The 18903-nt window shown below is 52.9% G+C and overlaps 1 protein-coding gene across 2 annotated transcripts in view; it reads right to left on the reverse strand.

Moving 5' to 3' along the window:
- LOC139533580 (TBC1 domain family member 15-like) overlaps nucleotides 1–18903 on the reverse strand; it is a 91421-nt gene that overhangs the window by 50272 nt on the left and 22246 nt on the right. For both annotated transcript variants that reach the window (XM_071331730.1, XM_071331729.1), the window contains exons 6-7: nucleotides 14505–14607; nucleotides 6840–7040 (exon numbers count right to left, since the gene is read on the reverse strand). In XM_071331730.1, the coding sequence (XP_071187831.1) occupies nucleotides 6840–7040; nucleotides 14505–14607 (304 nt within the window). The remainder of the gene's footprint in view (nucleotides 1–6839; nucleotides 7041–14504; nucleotides 14608–18903) is intronic.

Below are 18903 nucleotides of genomic sequence, written 5' to 3' on the forward strand. Positions count from 1 at the left end.
CCCCTACTGTATTTATTTATTTATTTAGCTCCTTTGCACCCCATTATTTCTATCTCTACTTTGCACATTCTTCCACTGCAAATCTACCATTCCAGTGTTTTACTTGCTATATTGTATTTACTTTTGCCTTTACCTCCCTTGCTCACATTGTATATAGACTTATTTTTCAACTGTATTATTGACTGTATGTTTGTTTTACTCCATGTGTAACTCTGTGTTGTTGTTTGTTTCGCACTGCTTTGCTTTATTCTTGGCCCGGTCGCAGTTGTAAATGAGAACTTGTTCTCAACTTGTCTACCTGGTTAAATAAAGGTGAAATCAATAAATAAAAGAACCAGGAGGAGGTGATTCAGACCTACCGATGTCCCCACTCTGTCCTACCGATGTCCCCACTCTGTCCTACCGATGTCCCCACTCTGTCCTACCGATGTCCCCACTCTGTCCTACCGATGTCCCCACTCTGTCCTACCGATGTCCCCACTCTGTCCTACAGACCTACTGAGAAACAAAAAAAAATTCTGTGGATATCTCATTTCCAGCCATTTCTGAGAAGCACAGTGAGTGTGCCATTTTGCCGTTCCACTCTGGGTGGCATTCCACTGAGTGGGTTGTGTGTGGTGACTATTCCTATGTTTAGCAAAGCACATGTCATCCAACGTCACACTCAACCACACCTGTGGAGAGGAGAGGCTAGCTAGCAGCGCAGGTTGCCTTGGCAACGCTGAGAGCAGAGGGTCACTTCTAATTAAAACAGAGAGGCAATTAGAGAGGAACTGGGTGGCTGTTAACACAACCTCCTGGTTTAAATGGAGACAGACGGTAGAGCTGTGTCTGTGTGAGGAAAAAGGGAACTTCTGTCTGAGCGTCCCATCTAGCCAGTCTGCTCGGGTCCTGGCTGAGAGTCCCATCTAGCCAGTCTGCTCGGGTCCTGGCTGAGAGTCCCATCTAGCCAGTCTGCTCGGGTCCTGGCTGAGAGTCCCATCTAGCCAGTCTGCTCGGGTCCTGGCTGAGAGTCCCATCTAGCCAGTCTGCACGGGTCCTGGCTGAGAGTCCCATCTAGCCAGTCTGCACGGGTCCTGGCTGAGAGTCCCATCTAGCCAGTCTGCACGGGTCCTGGCTGAGAGTCCCATCTAGCCAGTCTGCACGGGTCCTGGCTGAGAGTCCCATCTAGCCAGTCTGCACAGGTCCTGGCTGAGAGTCCCATCTAGCCAGTCTGCACGGGTCCTGGCTGAGAGTCCCATCTAGCCAGTCTGCACGGGTCCTGGCTGAGAGTCCCATCTAGCCAGTCTGCACGGGTCCTGGCTGAGAGTCCCATCTAGCCAGTCTGCACGGGTCCTGGCTGAGAGTCCCATCTAGCCAGTCTGCTCGGGTCCTGGCTGAGAGTCCCATCTAGCCAGTCTGCTCGGGTCCTGGCTGAGAGTCCCATCTAGCCAGTCTGCTCGGGTCCTGGCTGAGAGTCCCATCTAGCCAGTCTGCTCGGGTCATCTAGCCAGTCTGCTCGGGTCCTGGCTGAGAGTCCCATCTAGCCAGTCTGCTCCTGGCTGAGAGTCCCATCTAGCCAGTCTGCTCGGGTCCTGGCTGAGAGTCCCATCTAGCCAGTCTGCACGGGTCCTGGCTGAGAGTCCCATCTAGCCAGTCTGCACGGGTCCTGGCTGAGAGTCCCATCTAGCCAGTCTGCTCGGGTCATCTAGCCAGTCTGCTCGGGTCCTGGCTGAGAGTCCCATCTAGCCAGTCTGCTCCTGGCTGAGAGTCCCATCTAGCCAGTCTGCTCGGGTCCTGGCTGAGAGTCCCATCTAGCCAGTCTGCACGGGTCCTGGCTGAGAGTCCCATCTAGCCAGTCTGCACGGGTCCTGGCTGAGAGTCCCATCTAGCCAGTCTGCACGGGTCCTGGCTGAGAGTCCCATCTAGCCAGTCTGCACGGGTCCTGGCTGAGAGTCCCATTTAGCCAGTCTGCACGGGTCCTGGCTGAGAGTCCCATCTAGCCAGTCTGCACTGGTCCTGGCTGAGAATCCCATCTAGCCAGTCTGCACTGGTCCTGGCTGAGAGTCCCATCTAGCCAGTCTGCTCGGGTCCTGGCTGAGAGTCCCATCTAGCCAGTCTGCACGGGTCCTGGCTGAGAGTCCCATCTAGCCAGTCTGCACGGGTCCTGGCTGAGAGTCCCATCTAGCCAGTCTGCACGGGTCCTGGCTGAGAGTCCCATCTAGCCAGTCTGCACGGGTCCTTGCTGAGAGTCCCATCTAGCCAGTCTGCACGGGTCCTGGCTGAGAGTCCCATCTAGCCAGTCTGCACTGGTCCTGGCTGAGAATCCCATCTAGCCAGTCTGCACTGGTCCTGGCTGAGAGTCCCATCTAGCCAGTCTGCTCGGGTCCTGGCTGAGAGTCCCATCTAGCCAGTCTGCACGGGTCCTGGCTGAGAGTCCCATCTAGCCAGTCTGCACTGGTCCTGGCTGAGAGTCCCATCTAGCCAGTCTGCACTGGTCCTGGCTGAGAGTCCCATCTAGCCAGTCTGCACGGGTCCTGGCTGAGAGTCCCATCTAGCCAGTCTGCACGGGTCCTGGCTGAGAGTCCCATCTAGCCAGTCTGCACTGGTCCTGGCTGAGAGTCCCATCTAGCCAGTCTGCTCGGGTCCTGGCTGAGAGTCCCATCTAGCCAGTCTGCTCGGGTTCTGGCTGAGAGTCCCATCTAGCCAGTCTGCTCGGGTCCTGGCTGCTCGGGTCCTGGCTGAGAGTCCCATCTAGCCAGTCTGCTCGGGTCCTGGCTGAGAGTCCCATCTAGCCAGTCTGCTCGGGTCCTGGCTGAGAGTCCCATCTAGCCAGTCTGCTCGGATCCTGGCTGAGAGTCCCATCTAGCCAGTCTGCTCCTGGCTGAGAGTCCCATCTAGCCAGTCTGCTCGGGTCCTGGCTGAGAGTCCCATCTAGCCAGTCTGCTCGGGTCCTGGCTGAGAGTCCCATCTAGCCAGTCTGCTCGGGTCCTGGCTGAGAGTCCCATCTAGCCAGTGAGACAGGTGGGCACTAGGCAGTAAGCAGCCGTGCTTCACATCTCACAAGATTGCTACAGTAGGTCATATTGATGTGGTTCTGGAGACGTTAAACACGGTCAGGTCTGATCACCTGTATGTGTTTCCTAAGCCTGTCTTTATCTCCAAGACAGGTCAAATCAAATCAAAGTTTGTCCCTTGCGCTGACCACAGGTGTAGACCGTACAGTGATATGCTTACTTACAGGCTCTAACCTGCAAAAAAAATGGAATTAGGTGGACAATAGGTAAGTAAAGAAATAAAAACAGTAAAAAGACAGTGAAAAATAACAGTAGCGAGGCTATATACAGTAGAGAGGCTATATACAGTAGAGAGGCTATATACAGTAGAGAGGCTATATACAGTAGCGAGGCTATAAACAGTAGAGAGGCTATATACAGTAGAGAGGCTATATACAGTAGCGAGGTTATAAACAGTAGAGAGGCTATATACAGTAGAGAGGCTATATACAGTAGCGAGGCTATATACAGTAGCGAGGCTATATACAGTAGAGAGGCTATATACAGTAGAGAGGCTATATACAGTAGAGAGGCTATATACAGTAGAGAGGCTATATACAGTAGCGAGGCTATATACAGTAGAGAGGCTATATACAGTAGTGAGGCTATATACAGTAGAGAGGCTATATACAGTAGAGAGGCTATATACAGTAGAGAGGCTATATACAGTAGCGAGGCTATATACAGTAGAGAGGCTATATACAGTAGAGAGGATACATACAGACACCGGTTAGTCGGGCTGATTGAGGTAGTATGTACATGTAGATATGGTTAAAGTGACTATGCATATATGTTGAACAGAGAGTAGCAGTAGCGTAAAGAGGGGTTGGCGGGTGGCGGGACACAATGCAGATAGCCCGGTGAGCCAATGTGCAGGAGCACTGGTTGGTCGGGCCAATTGAGGTAGTATGTACATGTAGATATGGTTAAAGTGACTATGCATATATGATAAACAGAGTAGCAGCAGCGTAAAAGAGGGCTTGGGGGTAAAAACTGTTGAGAAGCCTTTTTGTCCTAGACTTGGCACTCCGGTACCGCTTGCCATGCGGTGGTAGAGAGAACAGTCTATGACTGGGGTGGCTGGGGTCTTTGACAATTTTTAGGGCCTTCCTCTGACACCATCTGGTGTAGAGGTCCTGATGGCAGGCAGCTTAGCCTCAGTGATGTACTGGGCCATACGCACTACCCTCTGTAGTGTCTCGCGGTCGGAGGCCGTGCAATTGCCGTACCAGGCAGTAATGCAACCAGTCAGGAATCTCTCGATGTTGCAGCTATAGAACCATTTTGAGGATCTCAGGACCCATGCCAAATCTTTTTAGTTTCCTGAGGGGGAATAGGCTTTGTCGTGCCCTCTTCACGACTGTCTTGGTGTGTTTGGACCATTCTAGTTTGTTGGTGATGTGGACACCAAGGAACTTGAAGCTCTCAACCTGCTCCACTGCAGCCCCGTCGATGAGATTGGGGGCGTGCTCGGTCCTCCTTTCCTGTAGTCCACAATCAACTCCTTAGTCTTGGTTATGTTGAGGGAGAGGTTGTTGTCCTGGCACCACCCGGCCAGGTCTCTGACCTCCTCCCTATAGGCTGTCTCATCGTCGTTCAGGCCTATTACTGTTGTGTCGTCTGCAAACTTAATGATGGTGTTGGGGTCGTGCCTGGCCATGCAGTCGTGGGTGAACAGGGAGTACAGGAGGGGACTGAGCACGCACCCCTGAGGGGCCCCTGTGTTGAGGATCAGCATGGCAGATGTGTTGCTACCTACCCTCACCACCTGGGGGCGGCCCGTCAGGAATTCCAGGATCCAGTTGCAGAGGGAGGTGTTTAGTCCCAGGATCCTTAGCTTAGTGATGAGCTTTGAGGGTACTATGGTGTTGAACGCTGAGCTGTAGTTAATGAATAGCATTCTCACATAGGTGATCCTTTTGTCCAGGTGGGAAAGGGCAGTGTGGAGTGCAATAGAGATTGCATCATCTGTGGATCTGTTTGGGCGGTATGCAGATTGGAGTGGGTCTAGGGTTTGTGGGATAATGGTGTTGATGTGAGCCATTACCAGCCTTTCAAAGCACTTCATGGCTACGGACGTGAGTGCTACGGGTCTGTAGTCATTTAGGCAGGTTGCCTTTGTGTTCTTGGGCACAGGGACTATGGTGGTCTGCTTGAGACATGTTGGTATTACAGACTCAATCAAGGACATGTTGAAAATGTCAGTGAAGACACCTGCCAGTTGGCCAGCACATGCCCGGAGCACATGTCCTGGTAATCTGTCTAGCCCCGCAGCCTTGTGTATGTTGACCTGTTTAAAGGTCTTACGTTGGCTACGGAGAGCGTGATCACACAGTCGTGATTTAGCTCGTCTGGTAGGCTCGTGTCGCAAGCCCTGCCACATAAGCCGGTGTAGTATGATTCAATCTTAGCCCTGTATTGACGCTTTGCCTGTTTGATGGTTCGTCGGAGGGCATAGCAGGATTTCTTATAAGCTTCCGGGTTAGAGTCCCACACCTTGAAAGCGGAAGCTCTACCCTTTAGCTCAGTGCGAATGTTACCTGTAATCCATGGCTTCTGGTTGGGGTATGTACGTACAGTCACTGTGGGGACGACGTCCTCGATGCACTTATTGATAAAGCCAGTGACTGATGTGGTGTACTCCTCAATGCCATCGGAAGAATCCCGGAACACGTTCCAGTCTGTGATAGCAAAACAGTACTGTAGTTCAGCATCTGCTTCATCTGACCACTTTTTTATAGACCGAGTCACTGGTGCTTCCTGCTTTAAATTTTGCTTGTAAACAGGAATCAGGATAGAGTTGTGGTCGGATTTACCAAATGGAGGGCGAGGGAGAGCTTTGTATGCGTCTCTGTGTGTGGAGTATAGGTGATCTAGAGTTCTTTTCCCTCTGGTTGCACATTTAACATGTTGATAGAAATTTGGTAGAACTGATTTAAAGTTTCCCTGCATTAAAGTCTCCGGCCACTAGGAGCGCTGCCTCTGGGTGAGTGGTTTCCTGTTTGCTTATTTCCTTATACAGCTGACTGAGTGCAGTCTTAGTGCCAGCATCTGTCTGTGGTGGTAAATAAACAGCCACGAAAAGTATAGCTTTAAACTCTCTAGGCAAGTAGTGTGGCCTGCAATTTATCACAATATACTCTACTTCAGGCGAGCAAAATCTAGAGACTTCCTTAGATTTCGTGCACCAGCTGTTTACAAATACGCACAAAACTCTCGTTTTACCAGAGTGTGCTGTTCTATCTTGCCGGTGCAGCGTATATCACGCTAGCTGAATATCCATGTCGTCATTCAGCCACGATTCCGTGAAACATAGGATATTACAGTTTTTGATGTCCTGTTGGTAGGATATTCATGATTGTACCTCGCCTAATTTATTGTCCAATGATTGCACGTTGGCGAGTAATATTTACGGTAACGGCAGCTTTCCCACGCACCTTCTGCGGATCCTCACAAGGCATCCCGCTCTGTGTCCTCTGTACCTGCGTCGCTTCCTCTTGCAAATAACGGGGATGTTGGCCTTTTCGGGTGTTCGGAGAATGTCCTGTGCGTCTGCTTGTTGAAGAAAAAAATCTTTCTAATCCGAGGTGAGTGATCGCTGTCCTGATATCCAGAAGATCTTTTTTGCCGTAAGATACAAAGAACGCGAAAAAAACCCACATAGTAGCACAATTGGTTGGGCGCCTGTAAAACTGCTGCCATTTCTTCCGGCGCCATTTTCCAGTTCCAGTGTGTGTGTGTGTGTGTGTGTGTGAGAGAGTATGTGAGTATGCGCGTTCATTCCCAGTGTCTACTCTGACTCACCTTGGTGATAACCTCAAAGCCTGGTTCCTCCAGCTGGTTGATGTCCAGTCCTGGTATGGACTCATTCAGCAGGTCAGCCACCTCCCCGACGGGCCTCTGCTGCAGTAGCTCCGTGTCTGGACCCCGGAACGCATCAAACAGGTAGTTGGTCACCTTGGAGAAACCACCCAGCGTAGTGGTGACTGGGTCCTGAGAAAACCTCTGTTGGGTAGGTGGGAGTAAGAGGGGGAGAGAGGAAGAGAGGAAGGAGAGACAGTTGATTGGGGGAGAGAGGGAGTAAAAGCGGAACAGGGGAGAGAGAGAGAGGAAAAAGGAAGAGGATTGCGGGGACGAGAGAGGAGATGGAGAGGAGGAGAAGGAGAGGAGGAGGAGGAGGAGAGATGGAGAGGAGGAGAAGGAGAGGAGGAGGAGGAGGAGAGATGGAGAGGAGGAGAAGGAGAGATGGAGAGGAGGAGAAGGAGAGGAGGAGAAGGAGAGATGGAGAGGAGGAGAGATGGAGAGATGGAGAGGAGGAGAGGAGGAGAGATGGAGAGATGGATAGATGGAGAGGAGGAGAAGGAGAGATGGAGAGGAGGAGAAGGAGAGATGGAGAGGAGGAGAAGGAGAGATGGAGAGGAGGAGAAGGAGAGATGGAGAGGAGGAGAAGGAGAGATGGAGAGGAGGAGGAGAGATGAAGAGGAGGAGAGATGGAGAGGAGGAGAGATGAAGAGGAGGAGAGATGGAGAGGAGGAGAGATGGAGAGGAGGAGAGATGGAGAGGAGGAGAGATGGAGAGGAGGAGGAGGAGAGATGGAGAGGAGGAGGAGGAGAGATGGAGAGGAGGAGGAGGAGAGATGGAGAGGAGGAGGAGGAGAGATGGAGAGGAGGAGGAGAGATGGAGAGGAGGAGGAGAGATGGAGAGGAGGAGGAGAGATGGAGAGGAGGAGGAGAGATGGAGAGGAGGAGGAGAGATGGAGAGGAGGAGGAGAGATGGAGAGGAGGAGGAGAGATGGAGGAGGAGGAGGAGAGAGAAGGAGAGAGAAGAGAGAAGGAGAGAGAAGGAGAGGGATGACAGGGGTCATGAAGGAGGTCATTGTTAACGCTGTGGCACCAGACAGATGTATTTTTTATCTGCCGTCTCATTATAAGCACTTTAAAGATGACAAGAGCTACTTTTAGCTACACTATTTTCACCTCATCACAGGTGTGAAATGTTACCTTTGGAAGTGCCCACAGCTAGATGACTTACTGCACATTTTACCTTCCGATGTTCATCAAAAGCAACGGAGAAAGCATCTCAGAGCACAACAGGTCATCATCTCAGACTCCTAACCTAGTACCGTCCCCCGACCCCCCCCCCCCCCGCTGCCTGAAACACTCCAAACCTAGTACCATCCCCCGCTGCCTGAAACACTCCTAACCTAGTACCATCCCCCGACCCCCCCCCCGCTGCCTGAAACACTCCCAACCTAGTACCATCCCCCGACCCCCCCCCCCCCGCTGCCTGAAACACTCCTAACCTAGTACCATCCCCCAACCCCCCCGCTGCATGAAACACTCCTAACCTAGTACCATCCCCCGACCCCCCGCTGACTGAAACACTCCTAACCTAGTACCATCCCCCGACCCCCCCCCCGCTGCCTGAAACACTCCTAACCTAGTACCATCCCCCGACCCCCCCCCCCCCTGCCTGAAACACTCCCAACCTAGTACCATCCCCCGACCCCCCCCCCGCCGCTGCCTGAAACACTCCTAACCTAGTACCATCCCCCGACCTCCCCCCCGCTGCCTGAAACACTCCCAACCTAGTACCATCCCCCGACCCCCCCCCCCCTGCCTGAAACACTCCCAACCTAGTACCATCCCCCGACCCCCCCCCCCGCCGCTGCCTGAAACACTCCTAACCTAGTACCATCCCCCGACCTCCCACCCGCTGCCTGAAACACTCCCAACCTAGTACCATCCCCCGACCCCCCCCCCCGCCGCTGCCTGAAACACTCCCAACCTAGTACCATCCCCCGACCCCCCCCCGCTGCCTGAAACACTCCCAACCTAGTACCATCCCCCGACCCCCCGCTGCCTGAAACACTCCCAACCTAGTACCATCCCCCGACCCCCCCCGCTGCCTGAAACACTCCTAACCTAGTACCATCCCCCGACCCCCCCGCTGCCTGAAACACTCCTAACCTAGTACCATCCCCCGACCCCCCCCCCCGCTGCCTGAAACACTCCCAACCTAGTACCATCCCCCGACCCCCCCCCGCTGCCTGAAACACTCCTAACCTAGTACCATCCCCCGACCCCCCCGCTGCCTGAAACACTCCCAACCTAGTACCATCCCCCGATCCCCCCCCCCCCCGCTGCCTGAAACACTCCCAACCTAGTACCATCCCCCAACCCCCCCCCCCCGCTGCCTGAAACACTCCCAACCTAGTACCATCCCCCCCCCGCTGCCTGAAACACTCCCAACCTAGTACCATCCCCCGATCCCCCCCCCCCGCTGCCTGAAACACTCCCAACCTAGTACCATCCCCCGACCCCCCCCCCCCCCCCGCTGCCTGAAACACTCCCAACCTAGTACCATCCCCCGACACTCCCCCCGCTGCCTGAAACACTCCCAACCTAGTACCATCCCCCGACCCCCCCCGCTGCCTGAAACACTCCTAACCTAATACCATCCCCTGACCCCCCCCCGCTGCCTGAAACACTCCCAACCTAGTACCATCCCCCGACCTCCCCCCCGCTGCCTGAAACACTCCCAACCTAGTACCATCCCCCGACCCCCCCCCCGCTGCCTGAAACACTCCCAACCTAGTACCATCCCCCGACCCCCCCCCGCTGCCTGAAACACTCCCAACCTAGTACCATCCCGACCCCCCCCCCGCTGCCTGATACACTCCTAACCTAGTACCATCCCCCGACCCCCCCCCCGCTGCCTGAAACACTCCTAACCTAGTACCATCCCCCGACCCCCCCCCGCTGCCTGAAACACTCCTAACCTAGTACCATCCCCCGACCCCCCCCCGCTGCCTGAAACTCCCAACCTAGTACCATCCCCCCCGACCCCCCCGCTGCCTGAAACACTCCCAACCTAGTACCATCCCCCGACCCCCCCGCTGCCTGAAACACTCCTAACCTAGTACCATCCCCCGACCCCCCCCCGCTGCCTGAAACACTCCCAACCTAGTACCATCCCCCGACCCCCCCCCGCTGCCTGAAACACTCCTAACCTAGTACCATCCCCCGACCCCCCCCCGCTGCCTGAAACACTCCTAACCTAGTACCATCCCCCGACCCCCCCCCGCTGCCTGAAACACTCCCAACCTAGTACCATCTTCCCCGACCCCCCCGCTGCCTGAAACACTCCCAACCTAGTACCATCCCCCGACCCCCCCCCCCGCTGCCTGAAACACTCCCAACCTAGTACCATCCCCCGACCCCCCCCGCTGCCTGAAACACTCCCAACCTAGTACCATCCCCCCCCGCTGCCTGAAACACTACTAACCTAGTACCATCCCCCGACCCCCCCGCTGCCTGAAACACTCCCAACCTAGTACCATCCCCCGACCCCCCGCTGCCTGAAACACTCCCAACCTAGTACCACCCCCCCCCCCCGCTGCCTGAAACACTCCCAACCTAGTACCATCCCCCGACCTCCCCCCCGCTGCCTGAAACACTCCCAACCTAGTACCATCCCCCGACCCCCCCGCTGCCTGAAACACTCCCAACCTAGTACCATCCCCCGACCCCCCGCTGCCTGAAACACTCCCAACTTAGTACCACCCCCCCCCCCCCCCCCGCTGCCTGAAACACTCCTAACCTAGTACCATCCCCCGACCCCCCCGCTGCCTGAAACACTCCCAACCTAGTACCATCCCCCGACCCCCCCGCTGCCTGAAACACTCCTAACCTAGTACCATCCCCCGACCCCCCCGCTGCCTGAAACACTCCCAACCTAGTACCATCCCCCGACCCCCCCGCTGCCTGAAACACTCCTAACCTAGTACCATCCCCCGACCCCCCCCCCGCTGCCTGAAACACTCCCAACCTAGTACCATCCCCCGACCCCCCCCGCTGCCTGAAACACGTTCAACTCTGCAGACTGCGTACTCTTACTATGAAGAAGTAAAAGCCTACAATAATCACATCACCAAGAAAACTAATGCTTTTCAAGGCCTCAATTTTTTAATACTCTCGCTACAAAAGTACCACAGGAATCAAAGACTTTTAGAGAAAAGAGGCCAATCCATTTCTGCTGCCGTTGGTTACCGGCCGGCTGAGACGCTGCTCATTCATCTTTGCAATTGGATTTTTTAAGAGTCGCATTAGAAAACAATATTCCAGCAGCGTTTACCCCTTTGTGAAGAGAGGCCACCCAACGGTATTAGCAAGTCAAGGCTCATTAGCTTCTCCTCCACAATCCCTGCTTTACTAAAAGGCTCCTGTAATACTGATCTAGGGCAGGAGAGAGAGGAGGCTGGGCCGGGGAGGGAGGCACCGTGAACCTTAATGATAATGAGTACAGTACTCTCACTCAGCCTCGGCAGCCAACCTAATGTCTATGAGATGTCGCCGCTATTCCATAACGCGCAGTCGGGATCTAAAACAATGTGCCACTACAGTCAGGCCTGTTATCTGCCCACAACGCGTTAGCAGACGCCGTTAAAAACGTGTCCCGGTTGGTTTGGCGAGAGCAGAGGCACGGCCCACTGTTAATTATAAAGGACAACACTAAGACCTGCGCTGACGGAGGTTATATTTCAAACAGGGAAAAGATTTGTATTACAAGAGTCAAAATGTCAACGAGAAGGACAATAGATAAATGATATGCAGTTAAAAGTCCCTGAGGCGACCTAAAAACAACTCCTGCCAACTATTCCCTCTGTCTGCCGGCCATGTAGCCTGGTGCTGATGGCATACAAAGTTTATTACCCAGTTCTCCCCTATTCAGAGCATGTACCCCCCTGTAACCCCCATCCTTTATTATCCAGTTCTCCCCTATTCAGAGCGTGTACCCCCCCCCCCCCTGTAACCCCCATCCTTTACTACCCAGTTCTCCCCTATTCAGAGCATGTACCCCCCCCCTGTAACCCCCATCCTTTATTATCCAGTTCTCCCCCATTCAGAGCATGTACCCCCCCCCCTGTAACCCCCATCCTTTATTATCCAGTTCTCCCCTATTCAGAGCATGTACCCCCCCCCTGTAACCCCCATCCTTTATTATCCAGTTCTCCCCCATTCAGAGCATGTACCCCCCCCCCTGTAACCCCCATCCTTTATTATCCAGTTCTCCCCTATTCAGAGCATGTACCCCCCCCCTGTAACCCCCATCCTTTATTATCCAGTTCTCCCCTATTCAGAGCATGTACCCCCCCCTGTAACCCCCATCCTTTATTATCCAGTTCTCCCCTATTCAGAGCGTGTACCCCCCCTGTAACCCCCATCCTTTATTACCCAGTTCTCCCCTATTCAGAGCATGTACCCCCCCCCTGTAACCCCCATTCTTTTTTTATCCAGTTCTCCCCCATTCAGAGCATGTACCCCCTCCCTGTAACCCCCATCCTTTATTATCCAGTTCTCCCCTATTCAGAGCATGTACCCCCCCCTTGTAACCCCCATCCTTTATTACCCAGTTCTCCCCTATTCAGAGCATGTACCCCCCCTGTAACCCCCATCCTTTATTATCCAGTTCTCCCCTATTCAGAGCATGTACCCCCCCTGTAACCCCCATCCTTTATTACCCAGTTCTCCCCTATTCAGAGCATGTACCCCCCCCCTGTAACCCCCATCCTTTATTATCCAGTTCTCCCCTATTCAGAGCATGTACCCCCCCTGTAACCCCCATCCTTTATTATCCAGTTCTCCCCTATTCAGAGCATGTACCCCCCCCTGTAACCCCCATCCTTTATTACCCAGTTCTCCCCTATTCAGAGCATGTACCCCCCCCCCCTGTAACCCCCATCCTTTACTACCCAGTTCTCCCCTATTCAGAGCATGTACCCCCCTGTAACCCCCATCCTTTATTATCCAGTTCTCTCCTATTCAGAGCAAGACTGCGCCCCAAAAAGCACCCTATATAGCACACTACTTTAGACCAGAGCCCCATTCCCTATATAGTGCACTGCTTTAGACCAGGGCCCTATTCCCTATGTAGTGGACTACTTTAGACCAGAGCCCTATTCCCTATATAGTGCACTACTTTAGACCAGGGCCCTATTCCCTATGTAGTGCACTACTTTAGACCAGAGCCCTATTCCCTATATAGTGCACTACTTTAGACCAGAGCTCTATGGACTATAAAGGGGATAGGGTGCCATTTGGGACACATTTCTTTTCTCCTACCCAGGCATTCAGAGAGGCCTCATAAAACAAACCAACAAAATGTGCTGCTCTCATTAAGTCACTGCCCTGCTCAGAACAAACGCATTAAAATAACAGCAGAGTTGTTCTGTGAACCCTGAGACAGTATAGAGGCCGGCTGGGAGGAGACAGTATAGAGGCCGGCTGGGAGGAGGCCGTATAGAGACGAGCCGGGAGGAGGCCGTATAGAGACGGGCCGGGAGGAGACCGTATAGAGACGGGCCGGGAGGAGACCGTATAGAGACGGGCCGGGAGGAGACCGTATAGAGACGGGCCGGGAGGAGACAGTATAGAGCCGGGCCCGGGAGGAGACAGTATAGAGACGGGCCGGGAGGAGACAGTATAGAGACGGGCCGGGAGGAGACAGTATAGAGACGGGCCGGGAGGAGACAGTATAGAGACGGGCCGGGAGGAGACAGTATAGAGACGGGCCGGGAGGAGACAGTATAGAGGCCGGCCGGGAGGAGACAGTATAGAGGCCGGCCGGGAGGAGACAGTATAGAGACGGGCCGGGAGGAGACAGTATAGAGGCCGGCCGGGAGGAGACAGTATAGAGGCCGGCCGGGAGGAGACAGTATAGAGGCCGGCCGGGAGGAGACAGTATAGAGGCCGGCCGGGAGGAGACAGTATAGAGGCCGGCCGGGAGGAGACAGTATAGAGGCCGGCCGGGAGGAGACAGTATAGAGGCCGGCCGGGAGGAGACAGTATAGAGGCCGGCCGGGAGGAGACAGTATAGAGACTGGGAGGTAGGGGAATGAAGGCAGTGACTACATGGGAAAGTATTGCTTTCTTTTCTCTATAAGGTACTAGTTGCCGGAGTGTGAGGAGGCAGGCGTAGGCTAGGGTGTGAGGAGGCAGGCGTAGGCTAGGGTGTGAGGAGGCAGGCGTAGGCTAGGGTGTGAGGAGGCAGGCGTAGGCTAGGGTGTGAGGAGGCAGGCGTAGGCTAGGGTGTGAGGAGGCAGGCGTAGGCTAGGGTGTGAGGAGGCAGGCGTAGGCTAGGGTGTGAGGAGGCAGGCGTAGGCTAGGGTGTGAGGAGGCAGGCGTAGGCTAGGGTGTGAGGAGGCAGGTGTACACTAGGGTGTGAGGAGGCAGGTGTACACTAGGGTGTGAGGAGGCAGGTGTACACTAGGGTGTGAGGAGGCAGGTGTACACTAGGGTGTGAGGAGGCAGGTGTACACTAGGCTGTGAGGAGGCAGGTGTAGACTAGGGTGTGAGGAGGCAGGTGTACACTAGGCTGTGAGGAGGCAGGTGTAGACTAGGCTGTGAGGAGGCAGGTGTAGACTAGGCTGTGAGGAGGCAGGTGTAGACTAGGGTGTGCAGGTTGTACCGTAATAAGTCCGAAGGTGGCATCATCTAGAAGGTTCTCAAAGGACTGGGACATAGCTCTGCTGTGGGGGCTGACCTGGAGGAGGGAGGCATCTGTGGTAGACCTAATAGGGAGGACAGAAAAAAAGAAAGAGAGAGAGAAAGAGAGAGAAAGAGAGAGAAAGAGAGAGAAAAGTTAGAATAAGTGAGATATGATAGAGAATAGAGGAGGAAAGTTCAATCCTCAGAGTGTCTGTATCATGGACTCATCATGAGACGAGTCTGGAAGAGAAGCTCCAGGAGTCGGTGGTTTCAGGGGAGCAACTTTGGTTTAGAAGTGGGGGGGGGGGGGGATAAAATTCTAAAATCCCACGCCCCCAGTGAAAGTTGGGTCTCTGGTCTCAGGGAACAAGCGTGTCTGGAAGAGAAGCTCAGAGAGTCTCTGGTCTCAGGGAACAAGCGTGTCTGGAAGGGAAGCTCAAAGAGTCTCTGGTCTCAGGGAACAAGCGTGTCTGGAAGAGAAGCTCAGAGAGTCTCTGGTCTCAGGGAACAAGCGTGTCTGGAAGACAAGCTCAGAGAGTCTCTGGTCTCAGGGAACAAGCGTGTCTGGAAGACAAGCTCAGAGAGTCTCTGGTCTCAGAGAACAAGCGTGTCTGGAAGACAAGCTCAGAGAGTCTCTGGTCTCAGGGAACAAGCGTGTCTGGAAGAGAAGCTCAGAGAGTCTCTGGTCTCAGGGAACAAGCGTGTCTGGAAGAGAAGCTCAGAGTCTCTGGTCTCAGGGAACAAGCGTGTCTGGAAAAGAAGCTCAGAGAGTCTCTGGTCTCAGGGAACAAGCTTGTCTGGAAGAGAAGCTCAGAGAGTCTCTGGTCTCAGGGAACAAGCTTGTCTGGAAGAGAAGCTCAGAGAGTCTCTGGTCTCAGGGAACAAGCGTGTCTGGAAGAGAAGCTCAGAGAGTCTCTGGTCTCAGGGAACAAGCTTGTCTGGAAGAGAAGCTCAGAGAGTCTCTGGTCTCAGGGAACAAGCGTGTCTGGAAGAGAAGCTCAGAGAGTCTCTGGTCTCAGGGAACAAGCTTGTCTGGAAGAGAAGCTCAGAGAGTCTCTGGTCTCAGGGAACAAGCGTGTCCAGTATTGGATTCTGCCACTACAGAATCCAATATTGTGACAACCACTTAAGTCCTTCACTAAGCTGTGCTCAGATCTACCCTGTAGACTACTACAGAGGCCCATAACAGTCCTTCACTAAGCTGTACTCAGATCCACCCTGTATACTACTACAGAAGCCCTTCACTAAGCTGTACTCAGATCTACCCTGTAGACTACTACAGAAGTCCTTCACTAAGCTGTACTCAGATCCACCCTGTAGACTACTACAGAAGTCCGTCACTAAGCTGTACTCAGATCTACCCTGTAGACTACTACAGAAGCCCATAACAGTCCTTCACTAAGCTGTACTCAGATCCACCCTGTAGACTACTACAGAAGACCATAACAGTCCTTCACTAAGCTGTACTCAGATCCACCCTGTAGACTACTACAGAAGTCCATAACAGTCCTTCACTAAGCTGTACTCAGATCCACCCTGTATACTACTACAGAAGTCCTTCACTAAGCTGTACTCAGATCCACCCTGTATACTACTACAGAAGTCCTTCACTAAGCTGTACTCAGATCCACCCTGTAGACTACTACAGAAGTCCTTCACTAAGCTGTACTCAGATCCACCCTGTAGACTACTACAGAAGCCCATAACAGTCCTTCACTAAGCTGTACTCAGATCCACCCTGTAGACTACTACAGAAGTCCTTCACTAAGCTGTACTCAGATCCACCCTGTAGACTACTACAGAAGCCCATAACAGTCCTTCACTAAGCTGTACTCAGATCTACCCTGTAGACTACTACAGAAGCCCATAACAGTCCTTCACTAAGCTGTACTCAGATCCACCCTGTAGACTACTACAGAAGTCCTTCACTAAGCTGTACTCAGATCCACCCTGTAGACCTCTACAGAAGACCATAACAGTCCGTCACTAAGCTGTACTCAGATCCACCCTGTAGACCTCTACAGAAGACCATAACAGTCCTTCACTAAGCTGTACTCAGATCCACCCTGTAGACTACTACAGAAGCCCTTCACTAAGCTGTACTCAGATCCACCCTGTAGACTACTACAGAAGTCCATCACTAAGCTGTACTCAGATCTACCCTGTAGACTACTACAGAAGCCCATAACAGTCCTTCACTAAGCTGTACTCAGATCCACCCTGTAGACCACTACAGAAGACCATAACAGTCCTTCACTAAGCTGTACTCAGATCTACCCTGTAGACTACTACAGAAGCCCATAACAGTCCTTCACTAAGCTGTACTCAGATCCACCCTGTAGACCACTACAGAAGACCATAACAGTCCTTCACTAAGCTGTACTCAGATCCACCCTGTAGACCACTACAGAAGACCATAACAGTCCGTCACTAAGCTGTGCTCAGATCCACCCTGTAGACTACTACAGAAGGCCATAACAGTCCGTCACTAAGCTGTACTCAGATCCACCCTGTAGACTACTACAGAAGCCCTTCACTAAGCTGTACTCAGATCCACCCTGTAGACTACTACAGAAGCCCATAACAGTCCGTCACTAAGCTGTACTCAGATCCACCCTGTAGACTACTACAGAAGCCCATAACAGTCCGTCACTAAGCTGTACTCAGATCCACCCTGTAGACTACTACAGAAGCCCTTCACTAAGCTGTACTCAGATCCACCCTGTAGACTACTACAGAAGCCCATAACAGTCCGTCACTAAGCTGTACTCAGATCCACCCTGTAGACTACTACAGAAGCCCATAACAGTCCGTCACTAAGCTGTACTCAGATCCACCCTGTAGACCACTACAGAAGCCCTTCACTAAGCTGTAGTCAGATCCACCCTGTAGACTACTACAGAAGCCCATAACAGTCCTTCACTAAGCTGTACTCAGATCCACCCTGTAGACTACTACAGAAGCCCTTCACTAAGCTGTAGTCAGATCCACCCTGTAGACTACTACAGAAGCCCATAACAGTCCTTCACTAAGCTGTACTCAGATCCACCCTGTAGACTACTACAGAAGGCCATAACAGTCCGTCACTAAGCTGTACTCAGATCCACCCTGTAGACTACTACAGAAGACCATAACAGTCCGTCACTAAGCTGTACTCAGATCTACCCTGTAGACTACTACAGAAGTCCTTCACTAAGCTGTACTCAGAACCACCCTGTAGACTACTACAGAAGCCCATAACAGTCCTTCACTAAGCTGTACTCAGATCCACCCTGTATACTACTACAGAAGCCCATAACAGTCCTTCACTAAGCTGTACTCAGATCCACCCTGTAGACTACTACAGAAGTCCTTCACTAAGCTGTGCTCAGATCCACCCTGTAGACTACTACAGAAGCCCATAACAGTCCTTCACTAAGCTGTACTCAGATCCACCCTGTAGACTACTACAGAAGTCCTTCACTAAGCTGTGCTCAGATCCACCCTGTAGACTACTACAGAAGCCCATAACAGTCCTTCACTAAGCTGTACTCAGATCCACCCTGTAGACTACTACAGAAGCCCATAACAGTCCTTCACTAAGCTGTACTCAGATCTACCCTGTAGACCTCTACAGAAGACCATAACAGTCCGTCACTAAGCTGTACTCAGATCTACCCTGTAGACCTCTACAGAAGACCATAACAGTCCGTCACTAAGCTGTACTCAGATCCACCCTGTAGACCACTACAGAAGCCCATAACAGTCCTTCACTAAGCTGTACTCAGATCTACCCTGTAGACCTCTACAGAAGACCATAACAGTCCGTCACTAAGCTGTACTCAGATCCACCCTGTAGACCACTACAGAAGCCCATAACAGTCCTTCACTAAGCTGTACTCAGATCTACCCTGTAGACCTCTACAGAAGACCATAACAGTCCGTCACTAAGCTGTACTCAGATCCACCCTGTAGACTACTACAGAAGGCCATAACAGTCCGTCACTAAGCTGTACTCAGATCCACCCTGTAGACCACTACAGAAGCCCATAACAGTCCTTCACTAAGCTGTACTCAGATCCACCCTGTAGACCACTACAGAAGCCCATAACAGTCCTTCACTAAGCTGTACTCAGATCTACCCTGTAGACCTCTACAGAAGACCATAACAGTCCTTCACTAAGCTGTACTCAGATCCACCCTGTAGACTACTACAGAAGCCCTTCACTAAGCTGTAGTCAGATCCACCCTGTAGACTACTACAGAAGCCCATAACAGTCCTTCACTAAGCTGTACTCAGATCTACCCTGTAGACTACTACAGAAGGCCATAACAGTCCGTCACTAAGCTGTACTCAGATCCACCCTGTATACTACTACAGAAGACCATAACAGTCCTTC

This window comes from Salvelinus alpinus, chromosome 11, assembly GCF_045679555.1.
Source record: "Salvelinus alpinus chromosome 11, SLU_Salpinus.1, whole genome shotgun sequence".
Taxonomy (NCBI): domain Eukaryota; kingdom Metazoa; phylum Chordata; class Actinopteri; order Salmoniformes; family Salmonidae; genus Salvelinus; species Salvelinus alpinus.